At 38.9% G+C, this 18,218-nt stretch overlaps 3 protein-coding genes across 3 annotated transcripts in view; all 3 read right to left on the bottom strand.

Annotated features, from left to right (window-relative positions):
- Nucleotides 1-449: 449 nt before the first annotated feature.
- LOC133996893 (major histocompatibility complex class I-related gene protein-like) lies at nt 450-5,993 on the bottom strand. Its single transcript, XM_062436408.1, has 6 exons — nt 5,900-5,993; nt 4,245-4,511; nt 3,881-4,159; nt 2,732-3,043; nt 2,143-2,227; nt 450-534 (listed from the first exon to the last, which is right to left on the bottom strand). Exons 1-6 carry the CDS (start codon nt 5,949-5,951, stop codon nt 450-452), a joined length of 1,080 nt encoding a protein of 359 aa, XP_062292392.1. The 5' UTR covers nt 5,952-5,993.
- Nucleotides 5,994-9,738: 3,745 nt separating this feature from the next.
- The window catches only part of LOC133996494 (major histocompatibility complex class I-related gene protein-like), a 636,344-nt gene continuing 627,864 nt past the window's right edge, over nt 9,739-18,218 (bottom strand). Inside the window, exons 5-8 of the mRNA XM_062436081.1 lie at nt 12,051-12,155; nt 11,791-11,808; nt 11,499-11,562; nt 9,739-9,927 (exon numbers count right to left, since the gene is read on the bottom strand). Of these exons, the coding sequence (XP_062292065.1) occupies nt 11,501-11,562; nt 11,791-11,808; nt 12,051-12,155 (185 nt within the window). The 3' untranslated portion in view covers nt 9,739-9,927; nt 11,499-11,500. The remainder of the gene's footprint in view (nt 9,928-11,498; nt 11,563-11,790; nt 11,809-12,050; nt 12,156-18,218) is intronic.
- LOC133996507 (major histocompatibility complex class I-related gene protein-like) lies at nt 13,922-16,427 on the bottom strand. Its single transcript, XM_062436096.1, has 3 exons — nt 16,331-16,427; nt 15,002-15,268; nt 13,922-14,214 (listed from the first exon to the last, which is right to left on the bottom strand). Exons 1-3 carry the CDS (start codon nt 16,380-16,382, stop codon nt 13,922-13,924), a joined length of 612 nt encoding a protein of 203 aa, XP_062292080.1. The 5' UTR covers nt 16,383-16,427.

Raw genomic sequence — 18,218 nt, 5'->3', positions numbered from 1 at the left:
TCCAGTCTGGCGTGTCACCCCGGAGCCGCTCGGACCCTGGAGCTCCTCCGCCAGCGTTTCTGGTGGCCCTCCATCTCTCGTGACACACGCCAGTTCGTGGCTGCCTGCGCCGTCTGTGCCCGCAGTAAGGCTTCACACCAACCACCTGCTGGGTTGCTCAACCCACTACCCGTTCCCCGATGACCATGGTCCCACATCGCAATGGATTTTGTTACAGGCCTCCCCCCTTCCGAAGGTAACACGGTTATTCTGACCATAGTAGACCGGTTCTCCAAGGCTGTGCATTTTGTTCCCCTGCCCAAACTCCCTTCAGCACTGGAGACCGCTGACCTGCTTGTCCTGCACGTCTTCCGCCTCCATGGTATCCCGGTGGACATCGTTTCCGATCCGGGTTCCCCAGTTCTCTTCCCACGTGTGGAGGGCGTCTTGTAGGGCACTGGGGGCGTCTGCTAGCCTCTCGTCCGGGTACCATCCTCAGTCCAACGGCCAGACGGAGCGGGCGAACCAAGACCTGGAGGCTGCTTTGCGTTGCGTGTGTGCCCGTCATCCTGCCTCCTGGAGTCTTCAGCTGCCCTGGGTTGAATATGCCCATAACTCCCTCTCCGCCCGTTCGGCAACTGGTATGTCTCCCTTTATGGTGATGCTGGGGTTCCAGCCGCCCCTGTTTCCTTCCCAGGAGGAGGAGGTTGCCGTGCCCTCCGCGCAGGGCCATCTGCGACGGGTGCGCGGAGTGTGGAGGGAGGCCCGGGCCGCATTGCTGAGGTCCGCTGCCAGGAACCAACGGTTGGCTGATCGTCGTCGGGTCCCAGCTCCGGTCTACGAACCGGGTCAGAGGGTGTGGCTGTCTACCAAGGACCTGCCCTTGCAGGTGGAGTCCCGGAAGCTGGCTCCACGGTTCATTGGTCCTTTCCCGGTGGAAAGAGTTATCAACCCCTCTGCTGTGCGTCTCAGGTTGCCTGACTCTCAAGATCCACCCTACTTTCCATGTCTCCCTGCTCAAGCCGGTCTCCTCCTGTCCCCTGAACCCTCCGGCCGACCCCCCACCACTCCCCCGGCTCGTGGATGGTCACCCTGCCTTCTCTGTCAGCCGGATTCTGGACGTCCGACGCCGTGGCCGGGGTTTCCAGTTCCTGGTTGACTGGGAGGGCTATGGGCCTGAGGAGCGGTCCTGGCTCTATCGCAGCTTGATCCTGGACCCCACCCTCATCGTGGACTTCTACCGGGATCGCCCGGAGGCGGCCGTCGGAGGGGGGGTACTGTCACAGCCCCAGCTGTGACTTGAGTTTCCTTGTCTGTCTTGTCCCCTCTCCTTTGTGTTTTGTCTCTGTGTGTGTGTGTGTGTGGCCTCCTGGTTCCTCCCCTGCCTGTGCTTCTCCACACCTGGCCTCAATCTCTTCATCATTGATCTCCACACCTGACCTCAATCACCTCAACAAGCTGCTGCAGTATTTAGGACAGGTTCTTCTTCCCATTCATCGCCAGATAGTTCCGCTATGCATGTGGTAACGCTGGGCCGTACCTCTTGTGGTTTTTTGCCTAGTGAAGAGTATTTGTTGTAACCCCTCTCTCCTGTCCCCTCCACAGTTTTGGCCTTCCCCACCTGCTGGTACCCTGCCTCTGTCCCCTGGATCCCTCTACTCGTGTACTGCCTTCCTCTCCTGGACATTCCCTCTCCAACCTTCCCTGGAACCCTACCTCAGACCTAGCCACTGCTCCCTCACTACCCCCACTCTGCCTACTATTAAAACCCTTTTTTGTTACCTACAGTTCGTTTCTCTTGTCTCTGGTCTGCTCTGGGGTCCAGTTGTTTCTGGACGTGACAATTATCTTAAAATATTTGTACTTAATGTTGTCAAGTAACATCCAAATATAACAAAAAAGCAGATACAACTATCAAATATTTAAAATACTTACTGTTGGCAGGTTGAAACCCTGAAAGAACACAAAGAGAAAACATCACTATCTGTGTCATTATTACAATGTCAACTAATTTTTTTGTCAAATATTTACACTTTATGGACTTTTTATCACCAGAAGTAAAATATGTTATAAAAACATTAACACCAAATCAATAGCACAGACATATATTAAATATATCTGTGACGTAAAAACTTATTTTCTCTCTCACCATCCTTTCCCTTATTTTTCCAGAGGAAGAATCCAGTGATGCCGACTACCAGGAGCAGCAGTACAACAACAACTCCGATAACAGCACCAAGAGGGAAACCTGAAGAACCAAAACAGAACATTTAACTTAGTTTATCTCACTCTTTCATCACTTAATGGATCACCTTTTATTTATTAACACAATTTTACTCATTTAAGTTTCCAAAAGGAAGTCACAAGAAGAAAAACATGTTGATGCTGAGTGTGTTTTAGTGAACAATCAGTGTTGGGAGTTAAAACCACAAAGTTTTACAGTAATTTGCCTTAAACTGCTGTAAGAGTACTTGTGTGAGGGGAAAACAGAAATAAAGAAGTAGATGTTAGAGGAGGCTTGATGCTCTGACATGTGGAAATATCCTTCATTTGGAAAAATAAAACAGATTAAAAACTACTCATGAATTCTTCTGACGTCCAAAGAGACAAATAAAATCAAGATGACTAAGAAAACAGAGACAAACAAATAAAGAAAACACTGAAGGAGAAAAACAAACCGATCAATCACAGGACAATTCAAATCAGATGAAACTAAACTAAATGTGTTTCTCACCTCCATCTCTTCCATCACCTGTCTTGCCCCAGTTCGTCTGAATCGCTGTTTTATCCAGTTTGGTGATGATGTCGTCCTTCACAGCAGAGAGATGAAACACACATTCGTACCTCCTCCAGTCTTCAGGTGTGACTGGTGAAAGGTTCAGGTCAACATTCATCTGGAAGGATCCATCATGGTTGGGGAGGATCTCTCCAAGTTCCACGTTCTCATGAAGCTCCTCTCCATCTTTCCTCCAGAATATCTCGGCTCTGTCAGGGTAGAAACCTGTAGCGAAGCAGCTGACTGGAGAGGAGGGAGTCTTCTGGAGGAGAGACACTGAGGGAAGCTCTGGAGGGTAAAGACAAAGACAGTTTATAGTTTCTTTATTATTATTTACAGTATATTATTATTGTTGTTGTTTGGTGAAATTTATTTAAATGTATTAGTAACACTGACATGCAAATAAACCTCATTGAAGTGTGGTTTAGAAACAGAGGGAAGGACAGAGGAGAAGAAAAAGACAGTTGAAGAGAGGTGAGGTGTTGACATCTATAAATGCTCATATAATGGAGTTTGTTTTATTTCATTCAGTATGATATATTTCTGGGTAAATGAATTTTGGTTATTGGCTGAATTTGTTTGGCAGACGTCAAACTTATAATAAAAACACAACATGTCAACATTTTTCTGTAGTTATACTGGATCTCACACTGAAAAATGCTTCATAAGACTGACTTCTTAAATCTAAAACATTTGGTACCTGGTGGACTTTATCATCAGGCAAGTTAGGCAACTGTCTGGGGCCCCCAACTAAAAGGACCCCCAACTAAAAGGGCCCCAAACAGCTTTAGATTTATTATGATGTTTAGATATGAAAAATATTGAATCATGTTACTATTGTAACTCACTGAACCGACAGAATTGTGAGAAAGTCAGAAAATGGAGAAAAAGAGATGTGATAAATATGTGAAAGAATGACAGAGAGAAAAGGTGGTAAAGGAGGAGGGAGACAGAGAGATGAAGAGAGGTGAGAGAGAAAATGAAAGAGAAATGTGTGTAAACTGAGACTCAGCAGGTCTCTGTGTGTTGGTTCATATTTATTGTAATGTTACTGTAAATTAGAAACAGAGGAGCCATATTAACATTGTTGTGTTCATGAAAGTACATCAGGTCATGTGATTCTACCTGTTCTCATCAGAGAGCTCCTCCCGTAGTTCACAAACTTCTTCAGCCGGTCAGGGAACTCCTGGGTGATGTCGTTCTTATAATATGCCATAAGTGCTTTGTCATTGTTCCAATTGTTTTTGATGATAACAGCCTGTTGTTTTGGAGCGATCCATGTATTTGTCTTCACATCCCACGATAGGAAGTCTTCTCCATCGTAACCAACCTGTCTGAATCCATTAACCTCTCCAGTCTCATCGTCCCATTCACAACCAACCATCCACTGGAAAATATGGACACCTGAGAGAGAGACAGTGACACAGAATGCAGTAAACCAGAGTGAGATCTCAGCATTTTATCAGTAAATAGTGAAACATGAACAAACCTCCAGTTTGGTTGAAGCGATGCTTTAAAGTTTTAATGTAGCCTTTAAAGAGATGCTGGGTATCCAAACATCTGGCAGTCTTCCTCTCCCAGAACTGTGGATCATCTTCTGTGACTCTGTTTGCCCAGTCCTGTTTGGGTTCTAGTCTCCTGGTGTTGCTGTCATAGTGATATATCTGAACATCATCAACCATCCCAACAATCACAAACTCTGGGGAGTTTGGGACTTGAGAGGACATAGTCAAGATATTCTTCAGAGAGTGAATCCCTGTAAGAAATAGTTCATGTCGTTATTACAGTTTTCTGAATTACAGTTTTATAAATAACTTTTTACATAAATTAATTAATTTTCTGTGCACATAATCAAAAGAAGTTACAGTACATCCTCCTAATAATCTCTGTTGTATCAACAATTAATAAATTCAATTGATGCAAAAATGTTGCTCCAGATATATATATTAATGATGATTCTGTCTGGAACAACACAATTTAACAACTATTCCATCACCAAATTACAGATTAAGACATGAAAATGGGCACTATGAAAATATTTCCTCTCTCTCTCTGGGAATACATGACCATTTGTTTAACTTGATGGTCAGAATTAACTCCAGTCCTGCCTTCTGTTCTGTAGCTATTCAAGTTCCAACACATGTTTGCAGCGCTCCAAGGCAGTGACAGAAAGGCACTTTTAATCTGCTGAAGGTTTATTGCATATTTTCTATTCAATGTGTCCATTCATTTTCACAAAATTAGCCAGAAGTCATCTACTACCCCAATATTATCAAACTGTCCTAGTTAACAACAAAATTAACTGTGTTCATGAAAGAAAAAAGTCTAATAAGAGTGAGATACAGAGATTTCATATCATACAGTTGTCTGGGTTTGCAAACGTGTGCTACCACTTCATTTGTAGCTTGAAAGGCTAAGGAGCAGAAGGAAGGACTGGAGATCATTCTAACCATCAAGTTAAACAAACTAATAAATAGAGAGAAAGAGAGAGTGTAGGAGGTTTGTTTGTGTGTGCTCAGGTCTTTAAGAAAATATTTAAAGGACACACTAGTAAGACTAAGTGCAATGAAAGCGTGACACTTCATATCCAATAAATGAAACTTAAATAAAGTGATATTAGTATATTATTACGTTATCAGCTCCAGTTATTACATTTGTAAATGCCAATAACATAATAACCAACCAATAACGTAATAACTCATTATGTTATTGGCAAAAAGTTATTACGTTATTGGTTCAGTACTTGTATTACGTGATTGGCTTATTACATTAACATCGGCCGTTATTACGTTATTTGCTGCTAAAAGTGTGTTTAGTTGTATTTTAGTTCTATGTTCACTGTTTTCTTTATTTATAGTGTGTTGGACTATTTTGATGCGTCATTTTGTCCAGAACGCGCTCGGACCGAGTCGATCTAAAAGTCCTGATACACTTAGATAAGATGAATGAACGCGTTACACAGACTGGATTTAAAGTGAACTTTAACATAATGAGCTTGTGACATTTTAAACATTTCTACAATCTGCAAGGAAGTCAGGGAACTAGGCATCAAATATTATGAAAGAAATCTTAAGTTCGTATCACCATGCGTAAACATAACGCCTTTTATTAAACCATTAACCGACTCAAAATATATTAACTCACCTGCTGCTGCGCTGTGTAGACCCAGGAGGACCAGAAAAACCAAGATCTTCATTCTGAACTGCAGAATCTACAACTTTACTGTCAACGGAGATGTTTTTTATCCAGAGACACACTGCTTAACTGAGGGTTGGACAGGTAAATGCGCTCACCTGAGCCAATGAGAATTTAGTATGAGACCAACGTCCAAAAATGTGGTTTTATTGGTGTTACAGCGACTAAATGTGGTGAATGTCTCCATCTAGAGGTACACAACTTCAGTTAATGTGCAGCAGTACAGTTTCTGTTATTCATTAAAAATATATTTATTTAAAACATGTACAGTATGTTAAGATTTGATTTAGGTGCACACTTTAGTTTCAAAATAAAATAATTTAAACATCAGGACAGCTCAGATCTTCATTACTTCAGAGTGAAAACAGCAACCAAAGAAATAAAAACCCCAACATGAGGAAGACGAGGCAGTTACTTCATCACTACCATCAGCTCAGCTCAGCTGTGTCCTACAAGCTAGAAGCTTCTGAACTAATGTGAAACTGTGTACGCTGAAAACTGCTCCACCAAAGAGAAACTGAACACCTCTGTTGATGTTTGGACACCTGATGCTGTTTTTCATTTTGGTGTTGGCAGATTTATCCTCTGTTTCTATCCTCACTTTTACTTTTTGAAGCATAAAACGTTATAGAATATACTTTTATTTAGAAAAACTCACATCTTCACCTTTGTTTCATGTTAACACAAACAAAGCAAGAGGCTAAATATTAGATCTGTTATATAATTAATGTAGTTGGCTTTTGATGAGTGTTTGTGACTCACTGCTGATCGATACCTGAATTTATATTTACAGAGATGTCAGATATGTTACAGCGCCCCCCTCTGGAAAACAATATTTCCTTGTTTTTTCTCTCCTTGTATCTTCAGTTGGAGGAACTAAGTCACCAGTGAGAGAAACATGGATGCAGTTAAGGGAACTAAGATTCACCCACTGAGGCTTGAACTCTCTTTAAAGCTCTTTCAGCTCAATGATGATGGATACTTAAGTTTAATGCTGAGTTTACCTTTACAGAGGAGTCAGTCGGCTCTGTTTAACAGCAGGCTGCAGCTCCCTCCAGTGGAAGAAAGTAAAACTGCACTGGTTCACGACAGACAGTGTACTGCAGGAGACATACAGTATGATGATCCAGAAAATATTTACTACTAATACTACTACTACTACTACTAATAATAATAATAATTATAGTATTTAAAATAGATTCAAATATAGAAATCCTTTCATTTTCAATCCAAAGTGTGTTTCTGTGTCCTTATTAGAAACCCAGGAAAGTGTTTTAGTGATGTACAGTGGAAGTCAAAAGTTTGGACCCAATTTGCCATTCACATCAATAAGAAAGTCCGTTCAAACTTTTGACTGGTACTGTATATTTGAAAAGTTTAAATTATGTACACTGTGGTCAAACATATTGTTCTGCTCTCAGAATAATTTTCATGATTTAAGGTACTTGAAAAGATTTAATGAATGTATTAGGTTAAATTTATGGTAAGAAATTCTGCAGAAGAAACACACACACACACACACACACACACACACACACACACACACACACACACACACACACACACACACACACACACACACACACACACACACACACACACACACAGAGAGAGAGAGAGAGAGAGAGAGAGAGAGAGAGAGAGAGAGAGAGAGAGAGAGAGAGAGAGAGAGAGAGAGAGAGAGAGAGTATAGAATTATAGTTGTACAGCGATCTGGAATTTTATTTTGAAGGCTACATAACTGCTAATACTTGCGGTAGCGTAGCAACCAGCAGTAAGAAAGACGGCCGGTCACTCAGTGAATCTTCTCTTCTCATGCTCACAAAAGCAGTGGCTGTAAGTTTGATAATTTGATATTTGATACGAATGAAGATGAATATGTAATGTTAAGTTTAGTACTGTAACGTGTGATGTTTATTGACTGGGAAGTCATACAAGAAGTCGTGCTAAAAGTAATTTGAGAGATATTGTAAAGTGTGCGTTGCTTAGCAACGATGTATCAGCCTACTGTTAATGTAAACGGCTCATTTGTGCTGTGTAGTTCTTTAGCTATTCTTTAAATAGCATTACTGTTTATTAGCGACACGCTGTAAAGGAAACTACGGTTTTGTATCGTCTTCTATTTGCAGTTTCACTCGTGGTATTTCACCATAAAAGAAGGAAACAAAGGGAGCAAGACGCTCTGATCCTGGCTAAAGTGTTGTACCTGAGTTTGGCTGACCGTTTAACTGTGATAACCTACACGAAGTACATAACGCGCAGGTATGCTGGTATTTTTTCATGGTTAGAGACTCTTAGGACAAAGGGAAATCTTAATGCTGCAGCATACAGTCACATTTTAGACAATACTGTTCTTTATGGCCACAGTTTGCAGATGAGTTCTTCGAGTTTCAAGATGACAATAACACCATGCACAGAGCTCGGTCCATAAACAGTTCTCTCAGTTTCTTGTGAACAAAAATTATTCTCTATTGATTCTGTGGCGTAGCAAATGTGAACAAATTCTTGCAGACAGGTTCAAAAATCTTTTAGAAAGCCCTCCCAGAAGAGGTGAGGCAGTTATAGCAGCATTTTAGTACCAAAGATTTTTGAATGACATGTTAAACAATTCTGTACGGGTGTAAACCAGTAAACTATGAAGTGGTTAGTCTAATTAATTATAATCAGTGTTACTCCATGTGTGGAAAGAACAGAAGAAACACCATTGTGCTACTGACAAAGTGTATCTGCCATAGACTGTATGTAAGAAATGGACGTAACATCCGTGACGTCACCCATTGGTTTGTGGACTGCTTCTCGGAAGCCAATAGTATCGGATCTGGGCAGCGCCATCTTGAAATTTTCCGGTGCATGCCGGGAAAAATAAAAACACGGATTCTACTTATATGGGCATCAGGAGGAGCAAGAGGCGCCCTCCTGAACCTGTGAACCAGTCAACCTGTCAATCACGACGTAGCCACGCCCTAATGCATACCCTGCTTTATCGTCAAATATAAAATCAGGGAGGCCAAAATTTCACAAATGAACATCATACTGCATTGAAGAAGGCTTTAAACTAGCGATTGAGACCATAAACACATTTTGAAAACGTTTACTGAGGTTAGAAATCAAGTGAGAAGTTGGTGAATTCTCCATTGACTTGTATAGAGACGGATGTCCTTTTGACACCAAAACGGTCGCCCCCTGGTGGCCTTTTGATAGAATGCAGTTTTAAGTTACTTCCGCGTTGGCATCATTTCAGAGGACCGGAACTCCCCGCCTGGTCTCTGCAGACATCAGGACCCGAGGTCAAAGGTTATTCAATGTCTCATTTATTCATTTATTACATGTGTAGTAATAATCACACTGGACAGTATTAAAGGAACTCTGGTTTATTTTCACAATGAAATTTCATGCTGAGGTCAAAAGAAACAGGAAAGATTAAAGTATTAAAACATTACTCAACAAGATAAAACCACTGACACAAATGTAATGAATGAAATGGTGTTAATAGCTTTCAAGCAGGATAGACTTCTATCATTTTATTGAAGTGAGAGATTTTGACACTATTTTTCTTTAAAGGACTGTGACTAAAGGTTACTTTAGTGTATTAGGCTAATAAAGAATTTTCAAATAAGACAACATACTTTAAAGATGTAATTACACACAAAAAATATACTCTTATGGATGAATACTGTAGTGTATAAACGTTTGTTCCCCAAATATAAAATGTCAGTTGATCCAAAATATAATAACAAGGAGCTACAACTGAGGCAGCGCAAGTGATGAGTGTAGTTTTAATGGCCAGAACAAGTTTTGTTCAGTCGTCTGTTTCTGTTTTCTCTTTCAAGAATATATCAATGTCTCAACAGGATTTGGAAACACTTGTCCATGCATTTCTTCAGTAAACTCAACTTCTGTAACAGCTGCAGCTGATCGAGTCCTCACCAAGACCAAGAAGGTGGATCATATCACTCCAGTTATCTCTTCTCTTTACGCTGAAAGATGAAATCAGTACAGTCAATTGAAACACAGTTTAGAGTCACACACACATCACCAGACTGACCGATTTTCACTCCCCAAGGCAAACACTAATATTGTTAAATGTACAGTAGTATATGAAACAATGAAAACATGTAGGTCTTTACCAGTGTTACTGACTAAATTAACACAGAAATAAATAGTTAAGAAGCATGTAAGGAAACACCAATGAACATCATATTTGCAGGATTTTTTGCATGTGTTATTCATGCAGACAGGTGACAAATTAAAGGAAAACCCAACATTAAGTGTCTTACTAAGGTGTTGGGCCAGCACCTGCTGCTAGAACAGCTTTAATGCTCCTTAGTATTGATTATATTAGTCACTGAACTCTACTGGAGGGATGAACACCATTCGTCCAAATGATATTGCCTCATTTAGTGTTTTGATGATGGTGTCACACGTTTAACAGAAGACAATCTGCATTTAACAGCAGTCGCAGCACAGGAATAAAGCAGGAATGAAGCAGGAATGCAGGTAAACACAGTAAATGATGAGTAAAGATGAAACAACAGGTTCAGTTATTTCAATCTCAGTCTTCAATTAAAAAAGATTTGTGAAATGTTGCCCTTTGTTCTAAACCAGAAGCAGAAATTCTGTTAAAAATATTTTTTGAGTACACAGTCATTTATTTAAGTTCATCTTCCTTTTCTCACCTTCACTGGTTTCCTGTCAAGACGACAAGAAGCCAGTCTGTTGGTGTTCATATAATGAAGTCTGTTTCATGTCATTCAGTATGAGATATTTCTGGGTTAATTAATTTTGGTTATTGGTTGAATTTGTTTGTCAGACATCAGAGTTATAATAAAATAACTAACTAACCCATTTGTCTGTAGTTATACTGGATCTCACACTGAGAAATACATCATAACATTGACTTTTTAAATCTAAAACATTTGGTACCTGGTGGACTTTATCATCAGGCAAGTTAGGCAACTGTCTGGGGCCCCCAACTAAGAGGGCCCCAAACAGCTTTAGATGTATTATGATGTTTAGATATGAAAAATATTGACTCATGTTACTACTCTTAACTTGTTGAACCCTGAAAAATAACCTGACACATAAAATGTTGCTGGTTATGTTACACATTCAGATTTTACTCACAAAATACAACTATTAAAATATGATGCATTATTATTGATTAAACTAACGATAATTATATAAAACTGTTCAAATTAGGGTTAGGGTTAGTTTAAGTACACTGTAGTAATAATACTTCTCTCTCTTTCACTCTTTACTTTTACAATTTGAATTCAGGACTTAAATCTTTTACAGTACCTTCCTGTGTAGTATGAAGGAATATACTCTTTAATAGTTAGTAGTTTTATTTCAGGTAAAAGTTTTGAGTATTTCTTGCACTGCCAATACCAACATGACTTTGAGAAAAGATAAAAACAAATAAAGTCAGCGTTTGTCTGAGGCCTCAAATCACTGATTTCACCCCTGATCACAAGTTCATGTTTAAACTGTGTTTTCACCTTTAAAATGTTTAGTTCATTAAACTAAAATGACACGATGATGTACTCACGGTCATAATCCAGTATTTTGAACTTCAACTGATGATGACAATGATGATGATGAAACATCTGTAGCTGCAAAAAGAAAAGCATTTCGATTTGATATGAAGAGTTTCATCATGAGAGACAAAACTGAACATGAGTGACGAATTACTAATGTCTGACTTTCTGTCAAGTTGTTCATATTTACATTTTAATATCTTTCATTATTTTAAAATATATTCATATAATGTCAAATAACATCCAAATATTACAAGAAAAAGCAGATAAAACTATCAAACATTTAATATTTAAAATACTTACTGTTAGCAGGTTGAAACCCTGAAATAAAGGAAAAACATCACAAAGTTATTTATTGAGAATTTATGAAAGAACACAAAGAGAGAACTATCTGTGTCATTATTACAATATGTCAACTAATCATTAGTCAAATATTTACACTTTATGGACTTTTTTATCACCAGAAGTAAAATATATGATGTTATAAAAACATTAACAACAAAACAATAACACACACACGTATATTAAATACATCTGTGAAGTAAACATCTTTTATCTCTCACAATTATTGTTCTTCTTCCAGAGGAAGAATCCAACGATACCGACTACCAGGAGCAGCAGTACAACAACACCTCCGATGACAGCACCAAGAGGGAAACCTGAAGGACCTGAAGAACCAAAACAGAACATTCATCTTTATCTCACTCTTTCATCACTTAATGGATCAGGTTTTAATTATGAACACACATTTTAGTCATTTAAGTTTTCAAAAGGAAGTCACAAGAAGAAGACAAACATGCTGATAGTGAGTGTGTTTTAGTGAACAATCAGTGTTGGGAGTTAAAACCACAAAGTTTTACAGTAATCTCATTAGTTTGAACAGAAACACAGATGTGGAAAACATTACTGTTTGTATTTTAGTATTTATATTACAATACTGACCTGATGAAAACTGTGTTACAGTGTTAACATAATTATGCTTTGACAGGCTAAATTGAAACTTGTGTAAATATCTAATAAATAACGGTGCCTTCAACTGCTGTAAGAGCACTTGTGTGAGGGGAAAACAGAAATAAAGAAGTAGATGTTAAAGGAGGCTTGATGCTCTGACATGTGGAAATATCCTTCATTTGGAAAAATAAAACAAATTAAAAACTCCTCATGAATTCTTCTGACGTCCAAAAAGACAAATAAAATCTAGATGACTAAGAAAACAGAGACAAACAACTAAAGAAAACACTGAAGGAGACAAACAACCAGATCAATAACAAGACAATTCAAATCAGATGAAACTAAACTAAATGTGTTTCTCACCTCCATCTCTTCCATCACCAGTCTTGCCCCAGTTTGTCTGAATCGCTGTTTTGTCCAGTTTGGTGATGATGTCGTCCTTCACACCAGAGAGATGAAACACACATTCGTACCTCCTCCAGTCTTCAGGTGTGACTGATGAAAGGTCCAGGTCAACACTCATCTGGAAGGATCCATCATGGTTGGGGAGGATCTCTCCAAGTTCCACGTTCTCATGAAGCTCCTCTCCATCTTTCCTCCAGAATATCTCGGCTCTGTCAGGGTAGAAACCTGTAGCGAAGCAGCTGACTGGAGAGGAGGGAGTCTTCTGGAGGAGAGACACTGAGGGAAGTTCTTGAGAGTAAAGACAAAGACAGTTTATAGTTTCTTTATTATTATTTACAATATATTATTATTGTTGCTGTTTGGTGTAATGTATTTAAATGCATTAGTAACACTATGACATGCAAATAAAACCTCATTGAAGTCTGGTTTAGAAACAGAGGGAGGGACAGAGGAGAAGAAAAAGACAGTTGAGGAGAGGTTAGGTGTTGAGGAGGGAGAGACAATCTATTAGTGTTCATATAATGAAGTTTGTTTCATTTCATTCAATATGGGATATTTCTGGGTAAATGAATTTTGGTTATTGGTTGAAATTGTTTGTCAGACGTCAGAGTTGTCATAAAAAACACAACATGTTTAAAAAAAAATGCTTCATTAGACTGACTTAAATTTAAAACATTTGGTACCTGGTGGACTTTAACATCAGGCAAGTTAGGCAACTTCCTGGGGCCCCAAACTAACAGGGCCACAAACAGCTTTAGATTCATTATGATGTTTAGATATGAAAAATATTGAATCATGTTACTACTCTAACTTGTTTAACCGACAGAATTGTGAGAAAGCCAGAAAATGGAAAAAAAGAGATGTGAAAAATATGTGAAAGAATGACAGAGAGAAAATGTGGTAAAGGAGGAGGGAGGCAGAGAGATGAAGAGAGGTGAGAGAGAAAATGAAAGAGAAATGTGTGTAAACTGAGACTCAGCAGGTCTCTGTGTGTTGATTCATATTTATTGTAATGTTACTGTAAGTTAGAAACAGAGGAGGCATATTAACATTGTTGTGTTCATGAAACTACATCAGGTCATGTGATTCTACCTGTTCTCATCAGAGAGCTTCTCCCATACATAATTAACTTCTGCAGCCAGTAAGGTAACTCCTGGGTGATGGTGTACTTATAATATGCCATAAGTACTTTGTCATTGTTCCAATTGTTTTTGGTGATGACAGCCTGTTGTTTTGGAGCGATCCATGTATTTGTCTTCACATCCCACGATAGGAAGTCTTCTCCATCGTAACCAACCTGTCTGAAACCATTAACCTCTCCAGACTCATCGTCCCATTCACAACCAACCAGCCACTGGAAAATATGGACACCTGAGAGAGAGACGGAGACACAGACTGCAGTAAACCAGAGTGAGATCTCAGCACAGTCCTAACCCTAACATCATCTGATATCACATCTTCACCACAGAGACACACTGATCCACACACACCAAAACACAACATCTACACCTTCTGCTGTTATTGGCTGGATGGAAACCACTCACAGCTAAATTTCAACTGGATCGTCCCCTGACCAGCCCTGAATCAAAGATGGCAGCCCCATGTATCAAAGGTGTGAAAGTTGTAGTAATATCCTGTTTATCAGCAGTTTTGTCTTATTTGTGTCTCATTAAATCAGTCGTACACACACAGCACTGTCCGACTATTATCTGTGGACATGTTGCTGCAGTGTATGTATGAACAAAATACAGCTAAATGTATTTATATCAAGTGGTATTTCTATCAGTGGCTAATCTGGCTAAAACTGGTTTTCTAACTTGTAAACTAGAATGACACAAACTCGGGTGTGATGTCATTCCCAGTTCTGACTTCTGAGGTAAATGGAGCGCAGCATAGCTCAACATGTTTACTCAAGCATCTTCTGCAGCTTTTTCAGCAGGTAAGTAACTCAACAGCGCCACACATGGCTATCACTGGTTACTACACATTACAGCCAGACCTTTAACCAAGGCCAAACACACACACTGCTCCAGAAGCTTCCAATGAAGGAGACATTTATTCAGGATTAATCACGTGTGTGTGTGTGTGTGAGTGTGATGATGATGATGATGAAAGCATGAACAAGATTTTATCAGTAAAAAATGAAACATAAACAAACCTCCAGTTTGGTTGAAACGATGCTTTAAAGTTTCAATGTGGCCTTTGAAGAGCTGCTGTTCACCCAAACATATGGCAGTTTGCCCTTCCCAGTAGTGTGGATTATCTGCTATGAGTCTGTTCATCCAGTCCTGTTCCGGTACTGCTTTCTTGGTGTTGCTGTCACAGTAACCCACCGGAACATCATCAACCATCCCAACAACAACAAACTCTGGGAAGTTTGGGACTTGAGAGGACACAGTGAAGATATACTTCAGAGAGTGAATCACTGTAAGAAAAAGTTCATGTCATCATTTCAGTTTTCTGAATTACAGTTTTATAAATAACTTTTATATCAAATAAAATAATTTTCTGTGCAGAGAATCAAAAGAAGCTACAGTACATCCTCCTGATAATATCTGTTGTATCAATCATTAATCAATTAAATTGATGTAAAAATGTTGCTCCAGATATATATATCAATGATGATTCTGTCTTGAACAACACAATTTAACAAGTATTTATCTATCACAAAATTACAGATTAAGGCATGAAAATGTGCACTATGAAAGCATTTTTTTTTATCTCTCGCGCTCTCTCTCTCTGGGAATAAATTAATATTTGTTTAACTTGATGGTTGAATTATCTTCAACACGTTTGCAGCGCTCCAAGGCAGTGACAGAAAGGTGTGAAACAACAAAACAGGGTGTCTAACTCTCTGAACTCCTGCTCATTTGAACTATATCCCGTCTCAGCTCTCCTTCCAACCCCGTCTGTCGTGAACTGTCGTAATTTACCCACAACATCCCTTACCCCCTCCCCACAATTTATCAGCAAATACCCCTACGGTGGACACCTCCCTCAGTAGAAATAGTGTAATCAACACACATAATAACAGTCACTATATACCAAGCGTTACAATAATAACCAACCAATAACGTAATAAGTTATTAGTTCAGGACTTTTATTATGCTATTGGCTTACATTAAAAAACGGGCAAAATGATGACGTTATCGGCCGTTGTTACGTTATTGGCTAAAAGTGTATTTTGTTGTATTTTAATTATGTTCACTGTTTTCTTTATTTATAGTATGCTGGACTATTTTGTCCAGAAAGCGCTCGGACCGAGTCGATCTAAAAGTCCTGATAAACTTAGATAAGATTAATGAACGCGTTGCACAGACTGCATTTAAAGTGAACTTTACCATAATGAGTTTGTGACTTTTTAAACACTAATCAATCTGCAAGGAAGTCAGAGAACTTGACATCTTAAGTTCGTATCATCATGTGTAAACATATAAAGCCTCTGATTAAACGATCAACCGACCCAAAAAAAATCTATATGACTAACCTGCTGCTGCGCTGTGTAGACCCAGGAGGACCAGAAAAAACAATATCTTCATTCTGAACTGCAGAATCTACAACTTTATTGTCAGATGTTTTTTTATCCAGAGACATACAGACTGCTCCTCTTGTGAGTCACACTGCTTAACTGAGGAATGGCGTCACTAAAATCTGGGTTAAACTGACCTAAAATGATTATTAACGAAAGTGAAAGTAAAATTTGCTTGTTTTTACCCAAGTTATAGAGGTAGAGGCATGCAGGCTTTTGGGTTTGTTACTGCATGGAAGTCCTATTACTACATATGTTATAATAGCTGTAATATAACATAACATGTTTTGTAGGCAAATGTAATATAAAGTGCAGAGATGTGTTGACTTTCTGGGAGGTCAGAGGTCAGTGTCAGCTACAGATCAGCACTCTGGAGCTTGTGGGGCTGCAGTAATGTGTTATTCTTCTTCTGTTGTTCGGTGTGGATGTTCTGGGGTTGAATGTTTCCCTCCAGAGGTTAAAAACTGCAGTCAATGTGCAGCTGTACAGTTTCTGTAATTCATTAAAAAGAGATTTATTTAAAACAGATCAGTGTGTGCAGTAGCAGTTTAAACCACCTGTCTGAACTGTTGATGGGAAACAACCTGAGGACATCTGACTCTATAAAATAAAATAAAAACTCTGGTCATATGTATTCATTAAATTAGGAGACATTAAGTCAAATTAAATCCATTGAAAATGTGTTTAGTGTTACTGAACAGTGTCACTGCCTCCTGAAACAAAATAAAACCTTTAACAAACCTGAACTCTTGAAAATACCTTAAACTGTGGAGCTCAAATAAACAGACACGTCTTCACTGGGTTTCCAGAGGCTTTTTATTCATTTATAAAACACTTATCTGTACAATTTACATTTACACCAATATCCTCAATAATAATAATGACAGAATAGGTACCAAAGAAAAATGACAAATAAATAAAAAAGATTAGAGAGACATGATAATAAAAATAGTTTTCAGCTTTAATAATTTACTATCCACACATAATATTTGGTGTAAAAGTGAAGAACAAAATCCAGCTCACTGTGTAAAACTGTACAATAAAAACAAAAAGAAGCTGACTGTAAAGTTAACACCACTGTAAACATCTGTACAGATTCAACATCATTTAAACACCATCAGAGAGAGATTTGACCTGCTGCACAATGACATGACACATTGGCCTCCAACAAGAACTGTGTTCAACCAAAGTCTGCTTCAGTTGAGCCAAATATTCATAGCTGAGTATAAATTCAAACACCAGATTCTGTTTATGGACATTAAGAAACAAACATGATGTGACTCTGAGCTCTTTCTTGTTTCTCTGCTCATGTTTTTGGTCTCTGGAAGCTGCTGCAGTGACAAAATAAAACATCTACAAAACATCTGCAGAAACAGCTGGACAGCTGCATCACTTCTCTCCAGATGTGTTTAACTCACACAGTGAAGGAAAGTGATGCTTGTAGCTACGACTGTCACACATGTAACAGAAAACAAACTGCGTTTAACAGGAGTCGCAGCAGGAATGAAGCAGGAATGGGAAAAATGAAAAATAATATTTCCAGTCATTTACTGGAGTTCAACTTCCTCTTCTGATCTCGGCTGGTTTCCTGTTAAGACGATAAACAAACAAGGTGTAATATTGAATCTGTTAGTGCATGTCTGTTTAATTGCATTCAAAATAAGATATTTTTTAGGTTATAAGTTAAATTTGTTTTTCACACATTAAAGTTAGGTCAGCATTTTTCTGTAGTTTTATTTGATCTCACACTGAAAAATGCTTCATAACACTGACTTCTTAAATCTAAAACATTTGGTACCTGGTGGACTTTATCATCAGGCAAGTTAGGCAACTAAAAGGGCCCCAA

The sequence above is a fragment of the Scomber scombrus genome, chromosome 16 (assembly GCF_963691925.1).
Source record: "Scomber scombrus chromosome 16, fScoSco1.1, whole genome shotgun sequence".
NCBI classification, from domain to species: Eukaryota; Metazoa; Chordata; class Actinopteri; order Scombriformes; family Scombridae; genus Scomber; species Scomber scombrus.
The sequence above is the reverse complement of the archived record's forward strand: the minus strand, read 5'-3'. Positions and strand labels throughout refer to the sequence as shown.

Bases quoted from the DNA above. Each gene is read 5' to 3' on its own strand.
- LOC133996507 (XM_062436096.1), bottom strand. From the start codon at position 16,382: ATGAAGATATTGTTTTTTCTGGTCCTCCTGGGTCTACACAGCGCAGCA. The intron at 15,269-16,330 runs GTTAGTCATATA...TTTTTCTTACAG, and splicing joins TCTACACAGCGCAGCAGCAG to TGATTCACTCTCTGAAGTAT. The intron at 14,215-15,001 runs GTTTGTTTATGT...TCTCTCTCTCAG, and splicing joins TCGTTTCAACCAAACTGGAG to GTGTCCATATTTTCCAGTGG.
- LOC133996893 (XM_062436408.1), bottom strand. From the start codon at position 5,951: ATGAAGATCTTGGTTTTTCTGGTCCTCCTGGGTCTACACAGCGCAGCA. The intron at 4,512-5,899 runs GTGAGTTAATAT...TATTTCTTACAG, and splicing joins TCTACACAGCGCAGCAGCAG to GGATTCACTCTCTGAAGAAT. The intron at 2,228-2,731 runs GTGATGGAAGAG...TTGGTTCTTCAG, and splicing joins GACGAACTGGGGCAAGACAG to GTTTCCCTCTTGGTGCTGTT.